This window comes from Pithys albifrons, chromosome 2, assembly GCF_047495875.1.
Source record: "Pithys albifrons albifrons isolate INPA30051 chromosome 2, PitAlb_v1, whole genome shotgun sequence".
Lineage (NCBI taxonomy): Eukaryota > Metazoa > Chordata > Aves > Passeriformes > Thamnophilidae > Pithys > Pithys albifrons.
The window spans coordinates 73,373,551-73,395,366 of NC_092459.1; the positions used below are offsets into that span (position 1 = coordinate 73,373,551).

The window sequence follows — 21,816 nt, forward strand, 5'->3', positions numbered from 1 at the left end:
TCCTGCTACCACAGGTCCTTGGTTTTTTTTCAGTTATGAGGTAAGGGCCGTTTGTTTCCAGGTTTTCTGACTTAAAACGTTATGAATCAAACCACACTGAATATGAAATGTATCTCAAGTTAAATCCAGCTAATGAAAGATTGACATTAAAAATCCCTTCCTTTTTTGGAGGTTGTTGGTTGGACTTTGCGATACACGTATTTGCACACTTTATTCTCCACGACCTGTGCTGGAAATAGTGGTGATACTCCGCAAAATAAGCACACAGTGCCATCAAGTGTCCGAACAAGTTATTGCCAGCGCTGAGGTGAGATACATGCAGTGGATGAACAAGACCCTACGTTCTCGCCAGAGGCATAACTATCTACGGATGTTGAACAGGTTGCCTGATGGTTTTCCTTTGCTCTTTGGTTACACTTATGAGAGATTGGTGGCATGCTGCTGCTGCTGCTGGCTTTCAGTGGTTTGTCTTAAGAGCTTAAAGTTAACAGTGCTCACATGTTCTTGTTAAAAATTTGAGAGTTAAGTGTCAACCCAGATTTCTGTTAAGCAGCAATATTGAAATAACAAGAAAATCTCAAACTGGAGAATAATTTAATGGGTATTTTTAGCATTGCTAGATTGCTTCACTTTAAATTATAGACTTACAAATTAGATATCATTTAAATGTTAGACTGTGTCGGTTTTTTAGTTGCTAGCTTTTCCTATTTAAGCATATAAATGCCATTCAAGGTTTATCTGAATGCAATAGGTTTAACTGATTTGAAGACTTTATCTACTTTAGCTTTTTGGGGTTTTATCATTATAACTGAGTCAGCATCTTTGTAGATAGAAGAGAGATTGTTTAATATTCTAGAATTTTTGTTCCTATTCATAAGTGCTTTCCAGGGTTTTATGAATCTACTTTAAAAATGGGGAAAACTGTAAATATTACATTGTTGGCCAGATTATGTTCCTAAAACTGTTAATCATGTTTTTTAAGAAACATAGCTTAAACTGAAACTGATGATACACATTTGCAATTCAGTTGAACCCTGCTTTATTATCTGTGGAATAATGGATGCCCATGAGATTTTCTTTGGAATCTTTCAATTCTTCCGCCCCCACCCCGCCTTTAATGTTTCATCATTTATAGTCTTTGTTTCTTGTTCTGCTACTTGCACTGCTTTTTTGCTGAAGGATTTTTCATAGTCTTTTTTTTGTCTTTTTTTTTTCTTTCCTCCACTATGCAATATCCAGCCATTTAGGATGGGTGCAGAAGTCTGGAAATATCCTTATGTTAGTGATTTCTTTTTATTTTGGTTTTAGTTTGTTTATTTTAATTTTCCTTTTTTTTTTTATTTCTAGCATTAAATTTTTGTCTCCAGTGTTGCGGCTCATCTTAATATTGATTACTCTGGAACTAGTTAGTGTTCATTCAGTTTGTAAGAAGAATTCTTTTGATTATCAGCAGTATCTAAAGTGAGTATCTAAACTTTACTTTATAAAAACAGGAATTGTACATATTCCTTTTTGATCTGTAATACAAATCCTGTAGAGATTTTCTATCATTGCAATCATAATTATACCACAGACAATGTTCTCTCCTGAACTAAAATAACTTAGTTGAAATTATATGGTCCAGTTATTCACAGTTTTAATTTTTATTAGACTTTACCTTATATAGAAAATGATCATACACTCAAATTCATAAAAGCTGTATTTAAGGTGTGGGTGATTTTACTCCATGTGTCAATTAACATATGGTTGAGTATCATACACATTGTGAAATATTTGACTGAGAAAAGAAAGGAAGACATTTGGGGAAAATTCTATCACATTTTGTCACTATATTCTTTCATGGCAGTGTTAATTGCAGTTTGAAAAATCTTTGCATCCTACTGTAAGAGTGAGGGAGTGATATTTTTACAGAAGTAGAACAAGGTGTAATGTATGGATCATCTTGAGGGAGATTTGGATATTTGAAGACATTAGCAGCTTTAAATTAGGCACTAAGATATTTTTCTTGTTTTCTTTCTTTCTTTTTAAATCCTTTAAAGAGTTTTTCTTCTTTGGTGTTCTCATAGGTTTTTGAAGTCAGTCTTGCAGTACACTGAAAATTTGGTGACGTACACAAGTGCTGAGAAAAACAAGTGGGATGAAGCCATGGAACTTACACACAATACTTTGATAAAAATAAGAAAAATCAGTGACAGAAAGCTAATGTTAATGCATCTAGCTACATGAATTAAACGGGCTTAAGATTGTTTGGGCATTGTTATATCTGAAGATGTCTGGAGTCCTCATATTTGACAAGTCTAATTCAAAGACAAACTTCATCAGCCATTGTCAAAGTTTAGATGCAAAATTTAGTCTTTTTATTAGAAGGTAACTGTTGAGACTAAATGGTCAAGCTTTCATGGAATGAATTGATTTCCAAGTTCACTGAAAAAATTCACTGTGAACTAAATTAGGATGATATGGGTTCTACTGTAAGTATATTTTGTGTTTTGTACATTGTTGGGATTTTTTTGTAGTTTTCTGTTGTACTGAAAAATATCTAAGAGAAGAGTATGAATAAAATATCTGAAATTTTTAAATTCAAGAAGTAATTTTTTGCTTTGCAAGACACTGGAAATTATGTCAGATGCTGTTCAATGGGTTAGGAAACGATGAACTTTCAGCATAAAATAGTGCTCCTTGCCAGCTGTGGTTGTTGGTATGAGTTCTAAACAGTCTGATCTTGCACTGATGTAGAGCTGATCACACAGCAACCAGTTGTTTATATATCAGGATTTAAAGGATACAAGGTGAAATAACTTTTGCACAACATGTGTTTTTGTTTAATTTCATCTGTTCATTCCCAACACATATTAGTTAGTTAGTTATTTGTCTTGGTTTGAGATAAGCAACTGCCAACCCCCCCAAGCACAGAGAGAAAAGCCTCCCTCCTAACACCAGGGAAAGGGAGGAAAAGAGAGGGGAAAGAAAAAAAACACTTCAAACTGCATTTATACTAAATCTACATATATTTTTCACAGAAAGAAAGAGACAATAACAATTAGAAGAGAGTACAAATATACACTCACACAAGTCTGCAACAACAAGTTCCCCACCTCAACTTCTTAACGAACACACAAATTCTACTGTCCTAACTACACATTACTTAAGAAGAAGCTTATTCCCCAGGGAGACAAACCCAAGCAGAAAGGAAAGACCCAGAACAACACATTTTACTTTCCTGAGGTACCCTGTGAGCCAGTGGTGGGCCTGGTCCTCTCCATCCCCCCTGGGACAGCATCGTGCGTCCTCCCAAGAGGAGGGCTGAGAAGCGACTGCCTTAACCACTCCCACACTGGTTCCTACTTCCCTGGAGATGATGTCATAATGTGGTATGGAATACAAAATTACTGGCTAGAAGAGGTCAGCTGTCAGCTCAGCCCAGCTCAAGTCAGCTGACAGCTTCGGCCTAGTCCAGACTTCAGAGCCCAAATCTAGGCCCACCTAGGTGAACCCATAACATTATTGAACACTCAAATGCACATGCTCAGAATCACATATTTATTGTGGTTCAGAAAGTTATCCTCTCGTTCCACACAACATTAATTTGAATAATCTATTTTTTTTTAAATCACCGAAGTGTAGAATTTCAAAGACACGCAAGTTGAAGAACAGATTCATAGCAGACCACCAGTGTCTATCCATTTGTTTTCTCCTATGGAGAGTAAAACCAGAGGGTCATCTCTGGAGAATGTTTGGCTCCACAAAGGATTAGAGATTCAAATTACATTTTAATAAGCTTCTTTGTAATATTTCTTGACTGGAAGTCACAGTGAGAGAATTACTAGTTTGGTTTATTCTGTGTGGTGGATTGATATACACTAAGGTCATATTGCTTCCTTTATGCTACTCTTGAAATGCTATGGGTGTTTGAAATTTAGCTATGTCACTTGCCAAGGGTTCTTTTACTGATATGAAACTAAAGTCTGTGAAGTAGTTTGACTTTGCTCAGATGTGTTAACTTCGGGTAAGAACGGCTCAGTAGTGACATTATGATGACACTTGCTTTGATGGTGTTAAGTATTGTAAGGCAAAAAATATTTAAGATTTATAACGGTTGCTGACCAAGAGAAAAACAGCTCCCCAGTAAACACTCCGCACTCAGCATGGGATGAACCAAGAAGCGCTTTATTAATGAAAAAGCTGACCTGTAAAGGGTCGGTTAGGGGAGGTACTCAGAACTGGGTGGAAACTTAAAGAGGATTGGGTGAAAGTTGTGTTGGCAACCATTAAATATCCAACAAGAACAGGGTCCTGGAAAGAGGAAGGAATTCTGGGGGGAGGCATTTGGAACTTGGACACGATTGGGTGAGGGGGAGGGGCAGAGTGGACAACTACAAACTGGATAGCCAATGGGGAAACATTTGTCAAATGACAGGAGAACTGACCAATAGGGACTCAGGGACTGGGGCAGAACAGGAAGAAAGGCAGGCACCTTTCCAGTGCAATTTTGTTGAAGATGCTTTTCCAGTTTGTTTTCCTACCTCTAAACCTTTCTGATGGGAACACTACTACTGTCTATTGTTATCAAATCCAGAACAGGCTGGGACAATCAGTTATTTGTTCTGACTTAATGCTATCATTTTCCAGTAGGTCTTATGCATGCAGGGTTTATGGATTCTTCCTGCTGTTAAAAGACTTGTGGAATACAGCTGTAGAATAAATGTATATTCTATAATGTGCATTGAAGAACAAATGGCAAGAGATATGGTAGAGATCATTGGATTTGTTCTTTATCAATTAGTTACTTTTGCACTTCAGTTACTCATCTTTGCCATCTCTCTGGAGTCCCTTTTGAGTTTTAAGATATTAGAATGAGTCTTAACTCTGAACACTCAGTATTCCTGAGAGCAAAGCAATCTTGGAATAACCTAAGACATGCAGTGGGTACATGCACGAGTAATGCTGACAAAACACAGCACATTTAAATGCAAGTATCTGATTTTGTTGTCCTAAAGGGAATTAATTCAGTATTTGAGTTGTCCAAGACTGCATAGTCATCCATTAGGCATTCAAGTAGTTGTTCAGTCTTTTGTCAAAATTCTGGAAATTTCAAATATCTAAAATTGTACCAAAGAATATTTTCTTGCAAATGTGGCATTTAATCCAAGTATTACTTGGATCTGCTTTAATTGTTGGCCTTGCTCCCTGAGGTCTATGTTTTCCTTGAGGTATTCACTCAGTGTATCTATACAGGCATAGATGTGGAATCTGAGGAAAGCTGGAAAGTTGTTGAAATATTTCAATTATCTGGATAATGCTGATGAGGGACTGATGATTCCTGTCAGTACTTCTGAGTTCAGTTAATATATATATATGTAGTATGTTTGTGTATTCGTTAAAAATAACTTAGAATTTTGTCCAATACTTCCTGGTCCCATCCCAACTCAAAGAATTTATGACAGAAGTTCGGAAAATGTGGAAGAAAATCAGGTATTCATCTTCTTGCCTGTGTCATTGGAATTCCTTTGCATCTTCTTGAATGTCTCATCTAAATCAGAAGAGGAACATCTCTAATCATTTTAGCTTTACAGTAGTGAGACATAGTTCCTCTACCTGCCTTCCATCTCAAAGGAAGTTTTCAGGCAGGAGCTTTTACTAAATAATAAGAAATTGAGTACTCTTAATTCAAATTGGCATGGATGTAGTTTTCAAGTAAAGGTAGAGATCCTTTTTTGCTTAGAATTAGTGAAAATTAATGTTGTCGGAAGTCTTCTGAATCCACTGTCTGCATCATTACATAAATATTTTTATTCAATATGCATAAATATTTGAAGAAAAATTGATCTCTGAAATAATTAAATTGTAGTTGTGTGAACTGGACTTTTGGTACCGTCTAAGGATCATCAAGATCAAATAGAAGTTTACTGGGGCAAGCACTGCACAAATACAATGAAACATCTGTGTGTAGAAACAAAGCTTGTCTTTTATGTTCTTTCTGTCATTCTCTAGTTGGTCCTCTCCACAATGACAATAAGGAGGAGTTAGAAACAGAACCATGTGTTCTTATACAAATGTGAAACCACTGGCTAAAAGTAATTTAAACCTTCTTGGGGTTGTCATCACTATTTGCATTATATGGAAATATTAATGTAAGAGATAGAGCAAGAAATTTAATTTATTTTATCTTTTAATAATTTCCATTTAGTTGTTTTGAAGCAGCGTGATAGCCTTTGAAGCAAACACATGATGGCAGTGTTTGGTAATTCAAAGTAGCATTCCATGCTGACATTCACTTTCTTACCTCTTTTCTTAGGATGTGTATAAAGAAATCAAGTTTTCTTCTGATTTCCTCAGCTTTGTTTATATGTGTCTCTAATTGTATGTTCTGGGGAAACTTTTTTCTCTTGTCATCATCAGATCACTTTTGGAGAAATTGAACACCTTTGAAAAAAAAGTTTTGCAACCATTTTAATAATTAGGTGGAAGTTCATCACTTTTACCACACTTCTTGCTGAGGGCATTTCAAATTTGCCAGAGTTCCATCAACTCCCCCTCTCCTTATGCAGTTTAAGAGAATTACTTCTTTGAATTTAAAAAGTAGTTTAACAAATTATTGGGTTTTTACTAAAATAAGTATTGATATTACTAAAAGAAAAATTTCAGATTGTCCTTTATTAATTGCTGTGGTATCACAAAAAGAAAATCTCATCTCAAAAGGAATATATATCTTTTGAACAAAAATAATAATTGTCAAGAGATGTGTTTATTGAGAAGATTGCATTAAGGTCTCAGCCTTATTGCTGTGGTAATGCTTTTTTAGGCTGTCGAACTTGAAATGTGCTATTCGTATGCCACCCCGCAAAGAAGATCTAGTTGAGCATTGCTTATTGGGTGGCCTTTGAAAACCTTGTTCACAGTAGCACTTTGAAACCATACGGAGAGGTTGCAGTCAGAAAATATTTTCATTCTTTTGTACACTCTGAAATCTTGTGTAGAAATGTTGGAACATCCCCAGCAGAACTTGTTTTTGCCTTACATTACATGGTCTGTGTATGATATATCACCTAATTTTCATAAATTGGTATGCAGATGCAGAGCAGATTGCTAGCTGGTGTAAACTACTCCTGTCCCATCTTCTTCAGTGCAGATCCTTTACTCTGGTAAGGATCTACCCCATGCTGTTTGGATTTCCGTTGAAGAGGGTTGGTTTCTATCTGTGCATCTTTTTCAGGCTTGTCTATTTTCAGGAGATTAGAAGAAAGAGGTATGTATTTCAGATAATATTTTGTATAGCAAAGTCTAATTAATTTAGTGACTTATTTTGTAGGGAAGTAGGGATCATGTGGGACTTCAGCGTTACAAACAAAAATCTTTATTCTTTAATGTTTTTGTGTTTCAGGAAGAATTTTGCCTAGAAGAGAAGTAAATTTTCTTTTTTTAGGTTTTTTTAGGACTGTGCTATAGGTTAGAACACCTAATTCTTGCTTTTCAAAAATTTTCAAGGATAGGAGATCTATTATTTAAGAAGTCTTTTAATCCATATAGATTTTCAGATAGAAATTGAAAGGAAAATGCGGGTTGTTTGTCTTCCCCTGGGCCCCAGGCAATAGGATGTAAATATGGGAACTGAACATTGTGTGAGATCAAACTGGCATTCTTTCTGAAGGTGAGAATCCAAGACAATATATACAATTAAAGCCAACAGCCTTGCCTACCAAAAGGAGTCCATGCCTTCTGGCATTCTCCACTGAATACCTCCTCTGTTCCTCTCCCATGTATATGCATCTCACAGTTTCTCCACAAGGAAAAGGAAAAAAAAGGCATAGTATAACCAGCCAGCACCAGTTTGTTTTTCATGTTTTCTTTTCTCTCTAAGGGATTAGTTGTAGTAACAGATTTCATGTGCCAGAAAGTGGGTGAACATTAACTATTTTGTCATGCACTGATCCTTCCCACAGCCCTGCAAAATTTGAAATGCAGGAATGGTTATTCATTAACATTTCTTTGTGTCTACAGGAAGTACATTTACTATGTAAACATGTTTTATATAGAACATACAGCTGTTTTGAACGAGTACTCAATGAAACATAAGAGTACAGTGCCTACACTGCCACTTCAGAAACTCTGAGGTACCACATCATTGTGTTTTGGAAGAGTGAACACACAAAGGCTTTGCCCAGAAAAAATAATGGTGTAAGTTTCCTTAAAAAAAATTCTTTAATTTGCTTGATTGTTTTGTATTTGAAATATATTTGGATGTTGAACTATTGACTTGCAGTCAATATTTAGAAGTGGGGTGAGTAGGGATATGTTCCGTTGTGCTGATTTTAGTAAAGATCCCATTAAAGAAGGAAAACTCAAGCACCATCAGATAGTCCATTTCTCATAGATTGTGGAGTATATTCCCACCAAGAAAAAAACTTAATACATGCAGAAAATGTGCCTGGAATAGCTAGAAGAATCAGACTGCTTGTCCTGATAATGTCAGTCTCTAATCTGTGAGGAAGTTTACTTGTAATGCCTCTTCTTTGTGTAATAAATGGAATTGTGTCAGATACTCCTCTCTGCAAGCAACTCCACTGGCTGAACTTAATTTTAAGAGTGTTTTGTGGAATTGGGGTGTTTTCTGAAAAGGTGAGTAACAATTCTGCTTCCCAAAACCAGCAGTCAGAGTGTTTTTGCTGGGCTGTGTGCTGCCTCTGGGCGGCCAAAGCTGTTTTGCCCCTTCAGAACCGCAGGATTGTGCATTTACTAAGGTACTTCTTGAACTGGATGTACATTGTAGGCTCTCCCATGTCAAGGTTACCATTCCTAAAGAACCATAAGGCCGAGAACCATAGGTGTGCTGTGGAGAGGATTTATGTACAGCAGGCCAAGCCCTTGGACAACTCTTCACTGCACATGGGGTAGATGTTGAGGTACCAAGTAAGCCAGCATTTGGACCGTGGGCTGCTATACTGTAGGTTTGTGTTTGACTTTTGGGTGAGAGAATCGCAAAGTCATCAAAGCTAGTAAGACCTCTGTGATTGAGTCCAACTGCTAACCTAACACCACCCTGTTCACCACAAAACCATATCCTCGAGTGCCATATCCATGCATTTTTTGAACAGTTCCAGGGATGGTGATTTCACCACTTTCCTGGGCAGCCTGTTATAATGCCTGACCACCAGTTTTGTGAATAAATTTTTCCTGATGTCCAACCTAAACCTCATCCTGTGCAACTTGAGTTTCTCTAGTCCTATTGGTTTTCACTTGGTAGAAAAGACTGACCTCTACCTGCCTACAACTTCCTTTCAGGTAGTTGTAAAGAGCAACTAATACTTCGCTCTATTTATTCTCTCCTAATACTCCTTGTTCAGAAAAACCCAAGATGGGAGAATGGAGTCTTGGTTGTCTAACCAGTTCTACAGGCACCTTTTAGGAAATGTTAAGGAAGGGGAGGGTTTCTAATAGTTTTAATGGGAAAATAATATTACTCTTAAACTGGCAGGATAGTACAATGATAGGCAATGGCAATTAGATGACCTCATACATTTTGGACTAATGGCATCTGTGCAAAAGCTGAAGGTTAGTTTTACACGGTTGATAAAAAAAAAAAGTAACAAAAAAAAATCTGCAGTTGACCCTTCAGGATATAATGCACTTGTGTCAACATGGACTCTGCCCAAACATTGTTCTGCTGTGGAAGCAGCTGGATGGCCTGCCCTCTGGTTTATATAGTGCCAAAGGGAAGGGGTAGGGAGAGACGAGGTGAAGGAAGAGGGAGGAGAAAAAGAGACAGAAGAGAAGATAAAGCAAATCCAGCTCACCTCTTCAGCAGCATGCTCTGAACTGAAAATATGCTGTGGCTGACCCTCTCAGTGCTCGTCTTGATATTTAGGAACCGGCATCAGCAGAGAAAGAGTGCCTCAAAGACATAGGCATTGTTTCAAGCAAGCAATTTTTTTGTTTCCTTTACAAATATTTTCCTTTGGGAGGGTAGGCAGTGACGGAGAAAGGGTCAGTGGAGAGAGTAATAGCTATTTCTGTCTCGCCTGTAATATTCAAGGTCTAATTTATAGTATTCCATTCCATAGTAACATGATGGTGTCATTTTAATGGTGTATTAACACTGAAGTCTGGAATATTTATTTGGTTGAAAATGCATGTGATACCAAATACATCTCTGGGGAGATGGCTGTGGGATGATTACAGAATTGATGGCTATCAAATTGATAGCATTTCTCTGTCCTCCTGAGTCTTTTGCTGTAAAAGTGGGACAGGGTGTTTTCTTGTTAAGAATAATGGTCTCTCTGCTATCCTCGGGGGTAGATGTGGCCCAGCACCTGCGCCCTGGATCCAGGATATAGAGCTTCTACACAATTATCTTCCAGTTTGCTGTTAATTTCTATTCAAATTAATCAGTAGTTGCTTGGCATGAGGAATCACATTGTGAGCTTTAAAGCTTTACTGCACACCATTGTTTATTTATTTACAGTCTATTATTCATGCTGGAAATACTGATCAATTTAACCTGATTTGTAACCTTTCTTTTTTTCTTTTTTTTTTTTTTTAAATCTTGGCTGAAGTCTCCCATGTGATTTGCATATGTATAAAGCCAGAGGGTAAAGGAGGTGGGGTGAAATTATTGTTGCCATGGGGTTTGAGGATTTTTTGGTTGATTATCTGTACCAAGTAATATGAGATAATGCCCAACAGAGATTCTTAGCATTCCCTACTTTAAAGCAGGTGAATGTACTGAGGCAAGAGAGATATCACTGATCTCAGGAAAAAGCAACCACATCTGCAAATATGTGTACTCAATTCATAGAGTTTTAATTAACCTGTACCGTGTCAAAGCTATGCTATGGATATTTTGAGAGTTTCTTTCTATTAACATTTGAGCAAGGTGAAGTCCTGACTGTGGGAAAGAAGGAAGCATGGTGGAGGGAGCCCTGCAGCCCAGCATCTGCAGCGTGATGATCCATAGCTGTGACTTCTGCAGGCTCATGGCAAAAAGGGTGTCAACGCAAGTGCACTGGTCATATATGTCAGTGGATCTGTGGGGATTCACAACAGCCTTGCTGGATGGCAGGGATTGCAGCTGGTAGCAATCAAGAGGAAGCTATCATTTCCTTTTGACTTTTACAAACTGGCCTAATATAAGTTCTATTTATTCAGGTGTTTTTATACAAATTTTCCAAAGATCCTGAGTTTGACCTTTGTGTATGTAGTTTCCCCTCCAATTAGTGAAAACCATTTAAAAATGTCAAGAATAGGACTAGAAGGGACCTCCTAGGTGCTGTATGCTAGTGGTACAGTCAAGCAGATTGCACACTATCTTTTTCAGCTCTATCAAATATCGGAAATAATTTGTCTCTCCTACTTATCTGTTTGCTGTACTGCTGCACCAGAATCTTGTTCAGGTTGCTTAGAAACCCTTTTCTAGTATCCAAGGTTTTATTTCACAGCCCATTCATATTAGTTTGTTAGTGTGCCAATATTGTCCCCTAATTGGATGGCTCTTCTCTCTGTAGTGTTTGCATATCACTTCAGTGTATTTCTAATAAGGAACCATATCCTTTATCAGACTTCATAATTTTATGTTAAACAAGCCCAGCTTTTTTAGTGTTCACTCATAAAATTGGTTTGTTATTCCATTGCTCTACCCATAACTTTTCCTTGCACCTGTTCTTGTTTTAGTTCCTCATCCATAGGTCTTGCCTAACTCTCTGTCTGGCAGAGAAGGTTGCACCACCATCTAGCAAAATGGCAGAAATACCTGCTGCCTGCTCTGGCTTTATTTCACATGCTACACACTAGGACATCTGCCTTTGCAACATCTCCCGTTGATGGGTCCCGGTCATTCTATGATCATCTAACAAATAAAGGTCTTTTTTCTCATGGCCTTCTTAAGTAAGCATGCAGAGTTTGGTTTGGGTTTTTGGTTTTTGGGGTATTTTTTTTGGTTGGTTGGGTGGGTTTTTACCTCTAGAACAATACTATGCATTTATTCAAGGCGTGGTGGTGAAGCCTGCATCTAGATTTCAGGTTATGATGAAACATTTGTGATATCTTTAATGTCAGAAGATCCTAATTTTCTGTGGTTCCATTATATTTAGTGCCTGATTTTTTATTTTACTTCTTTTTGTTGTGTAAGGTTGAGGTCAGATTAACTGAAACAGTTTCAACTTCAGTGGCATACTTTTTCTGTCCTAACATGACTTCTTCAGATCCTGGTCCAGATTTGCAGTATTTATGTGTTCTTTATGTAATTCAATGCATTTTTAAGGGTGTTCATTCATCCACAAGAGTTTGATGCCACCCTTAAAGAGTTCTCCCTTTGGCCAGAGGTTTGACATTTCACATAAAATTTTCTTGGAAAACATTACAGGTCTCATCTGAAATCCAGGTCAATGAGATTTTCAACTCAGTTCACCAGACTAACACATCCCATGAAATTCTCAAATTCAATTAATTTCCCAAATTTAATTGCTTTCACTTTATTCCATAGGGCAGAAGCACAAATGAGAAGTTTGTGTTTTTTCTGCAAAAAACCTCTAATGTATTTTCAATTTCAGCTCAGCAACCCCCTTGGAGGTAATGTGAGTGGGTAAGGGAGCCTGTCTGCTGCTGCCATGCGCAATGCCCCGAGATGGGGAAGGTGTTCCTGTGCGAGTCAGGATGTGCAGTTGCAGAGAGTGTTCACTTCAAGAGGGATGGACACCCACCTTTGTCTCCACCTCGCTCATGCAGCAGCATGTTTGAACAAGAAAAAAGAACACAGTTAGTAATGGCATGAGTAAAGTTTTACAAGGAAAGCAGGTGTGCCTGCTTGAAAGATAAACTCTTCCCCCATGCAACAATAAGATAAATGATCCGAATCTTGTGATTTAGTTAACGTTTCTGTCTTTAGCCTGCTGTGTACACAGCACCCTGCTGGATAAGCTGCCCAGAACTGCATGCCTCTGTATGCACAGAACTATAATTGTCAGCAATATCATTCTCTCACCTTGTGTCCTTAACTAAACAGCCTTTAATCATTGTACATTGTTATTATATGTTCCTTATTATACAATGCAGCAGCTACCTTATATTAAAAATGCCAGTGCTTACATTAAATATCATCATTGGCTGTGACTGGAGATCTTGTTTCAGTGCTATTTCAGGCTGTCACAGGTCTCTGGAGCAGTATTTAAACTATGACTGAATTTAGGCAAATGTTTTTTGTTCAGTTGCCTTGAGAATTAGAGTTAATCCATATTTCTCACCAAGGGAAAATTCCTCAGCAGGCATCTTGCTCCTATTTCACTGCTTATTGATTATCACTCCCAGTTTGCACGTTACTGGTTGTGGCATTCCAGCTGCATTTGAATGAACAAAAGAAAAGCCAGCTGGTGCTCTGTTGTGCTGATTTTTATATCAGCATTTTGGTTTCAAAGACATTTATCTAATCTTATTAACTGGCTTTACCACGAGGATTTCCTCATAGACTTAACTGGGAGAAAACAAGTAGGCAGTGAGGAGGAAGTGGTGGGGGATATCTTCTGTTACTCTGCACAGAAGCACATACTTACCTACTGAGAGAAAAAATAAATCAAGTTTGCCATTGACTCAAATGCTGGCATGTTCTGACTAAGGCAAAGCTCCTGATTTTCCCTTATGTGAATGGCCTGCAAGAAGGCAAGGTGATGACATTTTCCTTCCATGCAAGTGCAAAGAACAGGCCAGCAGGCACAACCTGCTCCAGAGGGAGAAGCAGAGAGTTAGCCCATGCTCCTACTCAGAGGAATGCAGCCATGGAATTGGGGGCTGTGGCCATGATGTCAGCACCTCTCTGTGCTCCCTTTGTGGTGGAAGCTCACTTGTTTTGTATGGAGCTTTTTACATGTGACTGAGAGTCATGTGTATACTCAGAGTGTAAAAATGGAAGACATTTGGGAAAATCAGTTCCAACAGTACCTACACATTTGGACTCTTTGGGTTTGAGGGTAGCAAGCATACAGCCTAAGGTTCAAATTTCCAATGAGAGACATGGACAGGTCATGATAATCATAAATTCAGATTCTTGTTTGACAAAGTGAAATACAGTAACATGTATGTACAAGCATTATAAAACCACATAGTGACAAGACAAGGCAGAATGGCTTCAAACTGAAAGAGAACAGGTTTAGATTAAATATTAGGAAGAAAATCTTTACTATGAGAGTGGTAAGGCACAGCAACAGGTTGCCCAGAGGAGTTGTGGATGTCCCATTATTGGAAGTTGTCCTAGTTCAGCAGGAGGGACCAGCTAACACTGTGTGGGGATGATCAAAGCTGTGTATTCTACCCCCTCTATTCATTTCCCAAGAACAATGGGCAATTAGCAGCAGCTGCCCAGGGAGTCATTATCAACTTCACACCCAGCCTGAGGGGGTGTGGCTGCTAATTGGCCATCAACAGTTCAACAATACCCCCTGGCTCCAGAGTTAATCACTCATTGTGTGAGTCCCCGCCCAGGAGGAGGGACTGGGTGCTCCCTGAGGGTACATAAGTGGTGGGTAAGAAGACCTCGGGAACTTCTCGTTGGATCCAGAGGAGCAGCAGGACCTCGACAGGAGGAGATCACCGCTCTCAACCGGACTACGACTGCCGCTCTCGACCAGGCTACAGCCATCGCCTGCACCAACAGATTTCTCACTTCTTTTTGCTTTGGACTTGGGGGGGAACCACGCGGGTCTCAGCACAAGGGCTAACAAACCCCTTTGGGTTTGTGCCCCAGGATACTGGGTTATACTGCTAGGTTTTATGAGTTAAAAGCAATTTCTCTTTGTGTCAGTCTATTTATTTTAATATTATTAAATTTTAGCCTCTGACTTATAATCTCTCTCGTGGTGAGTTCATTTTCCTTGCTGGTTCACCTTTAAACCATCACAGAAGTGTTCAAGGCCAGGTTAGATGTGATTCTGAGCTACCTGGTCTAGTGGGAGGTGTCCCTGCCCATGTCAATGGGGTTGGAACTAAATGTTCTTTAACATTCCTTCCAATCCAAACCATTCTATGATTCTATGACTTTTTCTTAGAGTTCCTTGAAAGTAGGTGCTGCTAAAATAGAATTTCTATTATGAACAAAAAATCATGTCTTTAGTTGGTCCTTTGTTAATTTACCAATTCTTATCTTCACCAAACAGGGGCTGTACATCAAGAAATTCCTGTGACAAAGGGCACCCCGGAATCTGGAAAATTATCCAATTTAAAGAAATGTACAGCAAGGATGACTGACTGAAGAGAGAAGTCTCTGAGAAGATTCAGAAAAGAGACAGAAAAAAAAGAGTATTTGAGGGAGGGCCTCACTTTCTCGTGAATAAAATGAGAAGAATTGTCCCTGTCGTTATGTTTTGTGATGGGTATAGTCAAGGATCCTGATGCTTGGTATGGGCTTACTTACTTCTCCTCATTTCTTCTCCGCATCTCTCCCTCTTCTGTTGTATACAGGTGTCCTAGTTCAGCAGGAGGGACCAGCTAACCCTGTGTGGGGGTGATCAAAGCTGTGTATTCTACCCCCTCTATTCATTCCCCAAGGTCAATGGGCCATTAGCAGCAGCTGCCCAGGGAGCCATTATCACCTTCACACCCAGCCTGAGGGGGGCGGAGCTGCCAATGGGCCATCAACAGCTCAACACCCCCTGGCTCCCAGAGTTAATCACCCATTGTGTGAGTCCCCGCCCAGGGGGAGGGACTGAGAGCTCCCTGAGGGTACATAAGGGGTGGGTAAGAAGACCTCGGGTACTTCTCGTCGGATCCAGAGCAGCAGCAGGACCTTGACAGGAGGAGATCCCCGCTCTCGCACAGACCACGGCCCTCGCCTGCACCAACAGGTTTTTCTTTTCCTTTTGCTCTGGACTTGGGGGAACCACAGGGGTCTCAGCACAAGGGCAAACAAACCCCCTTGGGTTTGTGCCCCAGGACACTGGGTTATACTGCTGGGGTTTTGTGAGTTGAAAGCAATTTCCCTTGTGTATCAGTGTTGCTATTGTAATATTATTATTAAATTTTAGGTCTGACTTATAATCTCTCTCGTGGTGAGTTCATTTCCCCTGCTGGTTCACCTTTAAACCAGCACAACAGGCCCCACGTTTACATGAAAAACTTATGTTGATTCTTAAGGACTCTCTGGTGGAGAATAAAGGATGACTGTTGGTCCTGGGCTGAGTCAAGTTTTCCTGGGAATAAAAGGGAAGTTCCAGGGAGTTATTGCCTTGAAATCCCACGCAGAGCAAGATCATAAAGAGCTGCTGGCTTTTCCTAGCTCACTCTAGGTTCTGGGAATTGTCCACAAAGGAGACTGTGTTATCCTGTCTAGAGGTAGAGCTGCGTGGTGATGCATTTGCATCCTATGCCCATTACAGGTATTGCCATCCATGAGCAGGCACAAGAGTTCATGCAATTGCTTCAGAAGTGTTTGAGATTGACTGGGGGTCAAGCCCATTCATTCTCCTTGACTGCCAACAGTTTCTGCCCAACTCACCTTTTGGCACGGCTGGGCAAACCTTGCTACATCTTCCAGTCTTCTCCAGCTGCCTACTGCTTTAGCCATCGAGGCTGTGAGATAGTGGATTGTGCTGGCATAAGCCGGGAGTTCTGAGCTATACACTGTAGCCATTCTGGGGGCTGAAGGATGGCATGCTGGAGTGCACCCACCTCCTTCATTCTGGAAAACCATTCTGCCCTGACTCACACAGCCTTGTGCTCTAGTGTTTTCATAGAATGACATAAAGGGACTAATGGAAACAATACTCCTATTTCTGAGGACACATCTGATGAAATTACATCAATAAAAGAGAAAAATGGAGAGCATTGGTGCATCTACCATGATGAAAAGTTACGTGTTTTTCCCCAGTGAAAGTATCTCCTTTAGCACCTACATTTCTATAGGCTTAGCACCTGTCCTCATGAGGAGGCTGTTGCAAAATCAGTATGTGTGTGAGGGGGTGATTTTAAAGTGATGCTCTGAATCATCTTGAACGGATGCCTTTGTTTGTCACAAAAGAATCCCTATTGGTTGCTCCTCTTAACTCACCTCCAGAACCAAATAAACATAGGCAGTACTCAGTAGAAAAATGAATATGTACAAGCAGGAAGTTAACACAGAGTAGGCACTTAGAACTATTTCCCCAATGCAGCCATGTTCTGAGATGAGTAAAGCTTCTTGGTACTCCAAGTCTTGCATTGTGCACCCAATGTCAAGGCTTTTATTTATTATGTGACTAGATTCGTTTTCTTCTCTAATTAAAAATGCACTCAGTCAAACAGGGGTCCTTTGAAAATCTGGATGCTCAGCATAGTGACAGCTTTTGATTTTAAGATCTAAGTCATCTCCCCGTAGCCTGAATCCAGGCTATCAAAAAGACGCTAAGTGAATAAAGCAGCCAGTGGTCTTTCCCCTGGTAAAACTGAGTTGTCTGTGCTAAGAATAAAGATGCATGTCTACGAAGAGGAGATTTGTTGGGGCATCCTCCCAAGATATGATGAACACCATGCTAAATTTTTACTTCACCACTGAGTAAGAAGCAATGTTTCCCACCGATGAGAAATGTTTCTATGTTTGAGGTTCAGCATCAGTCCAAAGTGAGCCAAAACAGTCTTTAAGCAGAATTTTCTTATCATGGGATCTCTCACAGCTCAGTGTGAAACCTCAGGAAAGGGTCTTGCCTTTGCACTGTGAGCTGTGGACTGCCCTCTGCTGCACATCCAGCCCTTTTCAAAGCTGCATCCTTAGGGCTACTTTGGGGCTGCAGAGAGGCCCTGTACAAGCATACAGAGGCACAGACAGGCAAACATGCATATATTTGTCCTATTTTTATTTCTTAACATTTGAAGAACTGGTAAGGAGCTAAGCTCTCTAAATTATTCAACTTCTTTCAGTGGGTAGCTTTCATTCAGAATCATGTCTAGATAGACTTGTTCTATCTGTTCCTAAAGGATTTCTTGATTCAACTGAAACCCCTGCAAAAATGTGTCCCTCCTATTTCCATTTTTTTTCTTTTTATCTGAAGCTTATTAATTAGTCATTCTTAATCCTTCTTACTGACAGTAGTTTTACTGCTGTTAATTTCCCTCTATGGAGCTGTGTGCTGTTGACTTATTTCCTAGGCTAAGCAACCTCTAAATAAACCCTCTTTTGGATAAGTGCACATTTAGTAAGTGGCTGACTCTCCAGCAGAGAAATTCTTTGGTTTCCACAGTAAAAGAGGGATTTCTTTCCATTACAATATTTTATGGCTTAAGAAGGTCATCTGAACTGCCTAACTTCTACCATAATTCTTAAATTGCACATAGATAAATAGAAGTGTTATCTCATGCCACCTGCAATGCTAAAACTCATTTTTGTCCCACTGATAAAATATATATATATATATATATATATATATATATATATATGTTATATGTATAAAAGTCACACCCACTTACTGGAGATTGAAGTCCACCATAAAGATTTCCCATTTCAAAGAATGCACTTTGAGAACTATCAGTTAATTTTTAATAAATTTAATCTAGGAGCTTTTATCGTGCAATGTCCTAGTTTCTTAATTAAATGCCATATGGTACCAGGTGAAATGCTTTGTGGAAGAAATCTAAATCTCCTGTGTCATTATTTTGCCCTTATTAATCAAACGTACGGTCCAACAGCTGTTGAGCATCCTGTGTGCAATGCTTTTTCTATATTTCATAGTACCCACCTTCAGGCTTGAAATAACTACAAGAGTCAGGGCTTAGAAGGCATTTCTAGGTTTGACACTAGGCCTATTTCTGTTCTGAATTTTTGTGTCAATGCTTAATCAATTTTGTGCAAGTATCCAACCAAGGTGAGTGTCCTACCTTTGTAGAGAATTCCTTCGAAGTTTGCCAGTTGCTTGGGAAACAGACACAAGATGATTTCACTATCAACATTTACAGGGATCTGACTGTGTAGTAATTTGGAAGAGACACAAGGCACAAGGTCATGACTCTTTTTTTTCCCCCTTGAAAATATTATAAAAAATGATGACTTGTGTAGATGAATGCTTATGCTCCACAGCTGGGATGTGAGCGACTGATTAATTAAATGTTTAAATTAGTTCAGGTTCTGTAGACTTAACTGTGTATCTTGATCACATTTTTCATCTCATCTAGTAAAGAAGTAATGCCAGAATTCAGGTCCAACTTCACTTTCAGATAAATCTGTCTTTGGTTCCAACTTAAATATCAAGTATTGACTTCCTTCTGAAATTGGCTACTTCTATGAGTTTCTTTGTAGGCCGTGGATATTTGTAGTGCTTTTCCTTTTCTAGGATACATGTGTCTTAAAGAGACTCAAAGCCACCCTACTTTCCCAGGCGTGTATTCCCTCCCGTTTTCTTCCTTTTCTTCCCGATTTCCAGCCCTTGCGTCAAGCGTTGGGAGCATGGGTTGTGGTCTCCACCGGAGGGAGCTGGAGGATGAGCTGGCTGCCATCCTACAGCAGCATAGTCCTTCCGGTTGGGCTGGACTGTTGGAACAAACCCTTCATTCCCACCACCCATGCTTCTTTTTTGTTATTGCACTTGTGGAGAAGACAAAATCTGAAGAACAACTGACCAAAGAATGTGTGTTGTTGGATCAAATATTAATGAATAAGAACAGTAATTCTTCCCAGAATTTTTCTTGGCTATGTCTCCCATTGCTTCTCTTCTCTGTATATCTGGAGAGATTTGTTTCAAACTTTAACCTCGATTTTGATGCCAAGTAAATCATTGCCCCTTCTCCTTTCATTACTCCTTGTAACGGTGTGTTGTGAGAGTCTGAGGACAGTCATCTGCTGTAAGGTGAGACAAGAATCATCACATATGAATGGGTTAAAAGGAACTCAGTCAATTCCTGTCCTGGAGATAGTACCATGCTTACTTCTCAGGTTATAACATCTTTCAGCTGTAACACAAAAGCTACACTTTTAAGGTGTTTGCTGTGGCCAGTTTATCCAGCCGCACATGGGCGATGCTTTTATACTCCAAGAGAAGTGGCTGTTAACTGTTATTTCTCTATGCAGCTCTTGAGCATTGTCACTGTGATATCTGATCATGGCTACCACCTCATCATGAGCATTGCAAAGTTTGAGCCTGTTTTAGTGAAGAATTTGCTTTCTGTTCTATATTCTCCAGCAGGTGAAAAACTACAGATCCAGCCCTTTTGAAGAAAATATATAGGAACAAGCAGTAGCTCTGCATAATAAGAACCCATAATTTCTGCCAATGACTGGCCACCTGAAATTGATTTTACAGATCACTAAATGATGATTCAAGGTTAATGTGCGAGGACCCATCTGAAACACAAGTGATTTGGAGTATGGTGGTAGATTTGTGCCATTCTGTGAAAAAAAAAGAAGGAAACTTCTGTTTACATCTGTGAGCTCATAATTTGTAGAAACCCAGATGTTAAAACACTTGCATATCCCTGCATAAATAAATAACAAATTAGAACAAGACTTCTGAATTTAGGATGCCTTTTTAGTGCATGTTCTTGAAAGATTTTGCTTTTCTGAGTATAAAGTGCAATTTCTTTTGAAAAAAGAAAATCAACATGCACCATAAATGACAACTTGTTATGGATGTAAATATTAATTATACATTGAAATTCTGGAACTGTTTTTACTACAAGCTTGTTAGCTTGTTAATTATCATAATTATCATACAAGGAGAAAGGGGAGAGAGAGAGAGAGAGAGACTGATTAGTGTTGGTAATTTGCCTCATCCTTTCTGTACTGTTGCCTTTTTTGTCATTTTGGGAAAATTAATTCTGTGAAATTATCACTAGGGTGCTGTGTGCTTCAGGACATGTCTGTATGATGCGGCATTGTTCTGGCAGCATGCAGACTTAATTCATGCTTGGCACCTTTCCTGTCCCTCTCCTCCATGCCGTGTTTGAATCTGCCAATCTTGGGCAATGCCATATCGTGCACTGTTCTTCCCTCAAAATAAAACTGAAATAAAAATAGAGAGAGATACACAATGCTCCTGAAACCTCAGACAAATATGGGCTGACACAAGAATAAAGGAAAATGGTGGTATTATTTTAATTGCAATAGAATAGAGGAAAAGTACTCCTAGGAGGCACAGAGCTGTTAGTGGATACCACTGGGAACCATAACCCTCATTAGTGTTTTGGAGTGGTCTTAGGGCAAGATTCCTCCTCTTGCTGACCTTAATGGACTCTTGTTTTTTCTACTTTCACCTATATGGGTGAGACAGCCCTGGGTACTGAGAGAGGAGAGAAAAAAAATCCCATATGTTTGCTCATGGAAGAGTTTTATTTAACTGTAAAGTCGGAAAAAGAGAAAGTAGGTTTATATATATATATGTTTCATCATGGCAAAAATTTGTCTTTCAGGTTATTTAAGGATCCATATGGCCTCCTGGGTTGCTCAGGATATTCAGGAAAGATCTGAAAAAAGGTGGTTGTGCACCCACCAAAACTGCAAAGAATACAGAATTAACCAAATTCTGAAAATGCTGTGAGAAACTTTAGAGGCACCTTATCCAACTAGATGAATGGGTGTCACAGTGTCATAAAATGTTTGGCTCCATTCAGACAAAGTGTTACACATTGAAGGGGAGGAAAAATGGATCTGCTCATATGCCTTACAGGGCTTGGCTTGAGAAAGACAGCTGAGTGTCACAGTGGATATCTCAGTGATCATTTGGATGCAGACCGCAGCTCTGATTTATTGGTCAGGCAAGATGTTAGACTGCAAAAGGAACAGAATAGAGAATATGTATAAAATATAAGCAATTAATAATGTAAGTACATGATGCATTTACATTTGGAATAACATATGAAGGACTGGAGACCCAATACTGA

At 39.2% G+C, this 21,816-nt stretch overlaps 1 protein-coding gene and 1 long non-coding RNA gene across 8 annotated transcripts in view; one reads left to right on the plus strand and one right to left on the minus strand.

Moving 5' to 3' along the window:
* The window catches only part of ERMARD (ER membrane associated RNA degradation), a 23,470-nt gene extending 20,891 nt beyond the window's left edge, over window positions 1-2,579 (plus strand). For 6 of the 7 annotated variants that reach the window (XM_071549486.1, XM_071549491.1, XM_071549492.1 and 3 more), the window contains 3 exons: window positions 172-381; window positions 1,348-1,461; window positions 2,067-2,579. In XM_071549486.1, the coding sequence (XP_071405587.1) occupies window positions 172-381; window positions 1,348-1,461; window positions 2,067-2,226 (484 nt within the window). In that variant the 3' untranslated portion in view covers window positions 2,227-2,579. Of the gene's footprint in view, window positions 1-171; window positions 382-1,347; window positions 1,462-2,066 lie in introns of those variants that run through there. The other variant, XM_071549490.1, reaches the window with a different exon arrangement.
* A 17,607-nt stretch (window positions 2,580-20,186) lies between these two features.
* The window catches only part of LOC139668398 (uncharacterized), a 57,435-nt gene continuing 55,805 nt past the window's right edge, over window positions 20,187-21,816 (minus strand). Inside the window, exons 4-5 of the long non-coding RNA XR_011697044.1 lie at window positions 21,601-21,703; window positions 20,187-20,326 (exon numbers count right to left, since the gene is read on the minus strand). This is a non-coding gene — a long non-coding RNA (uncharacterized lncRNA). The remainder of the gene's footprint in view (window positions 20,327-21,600; window positions 21,704-21,816) is intronic.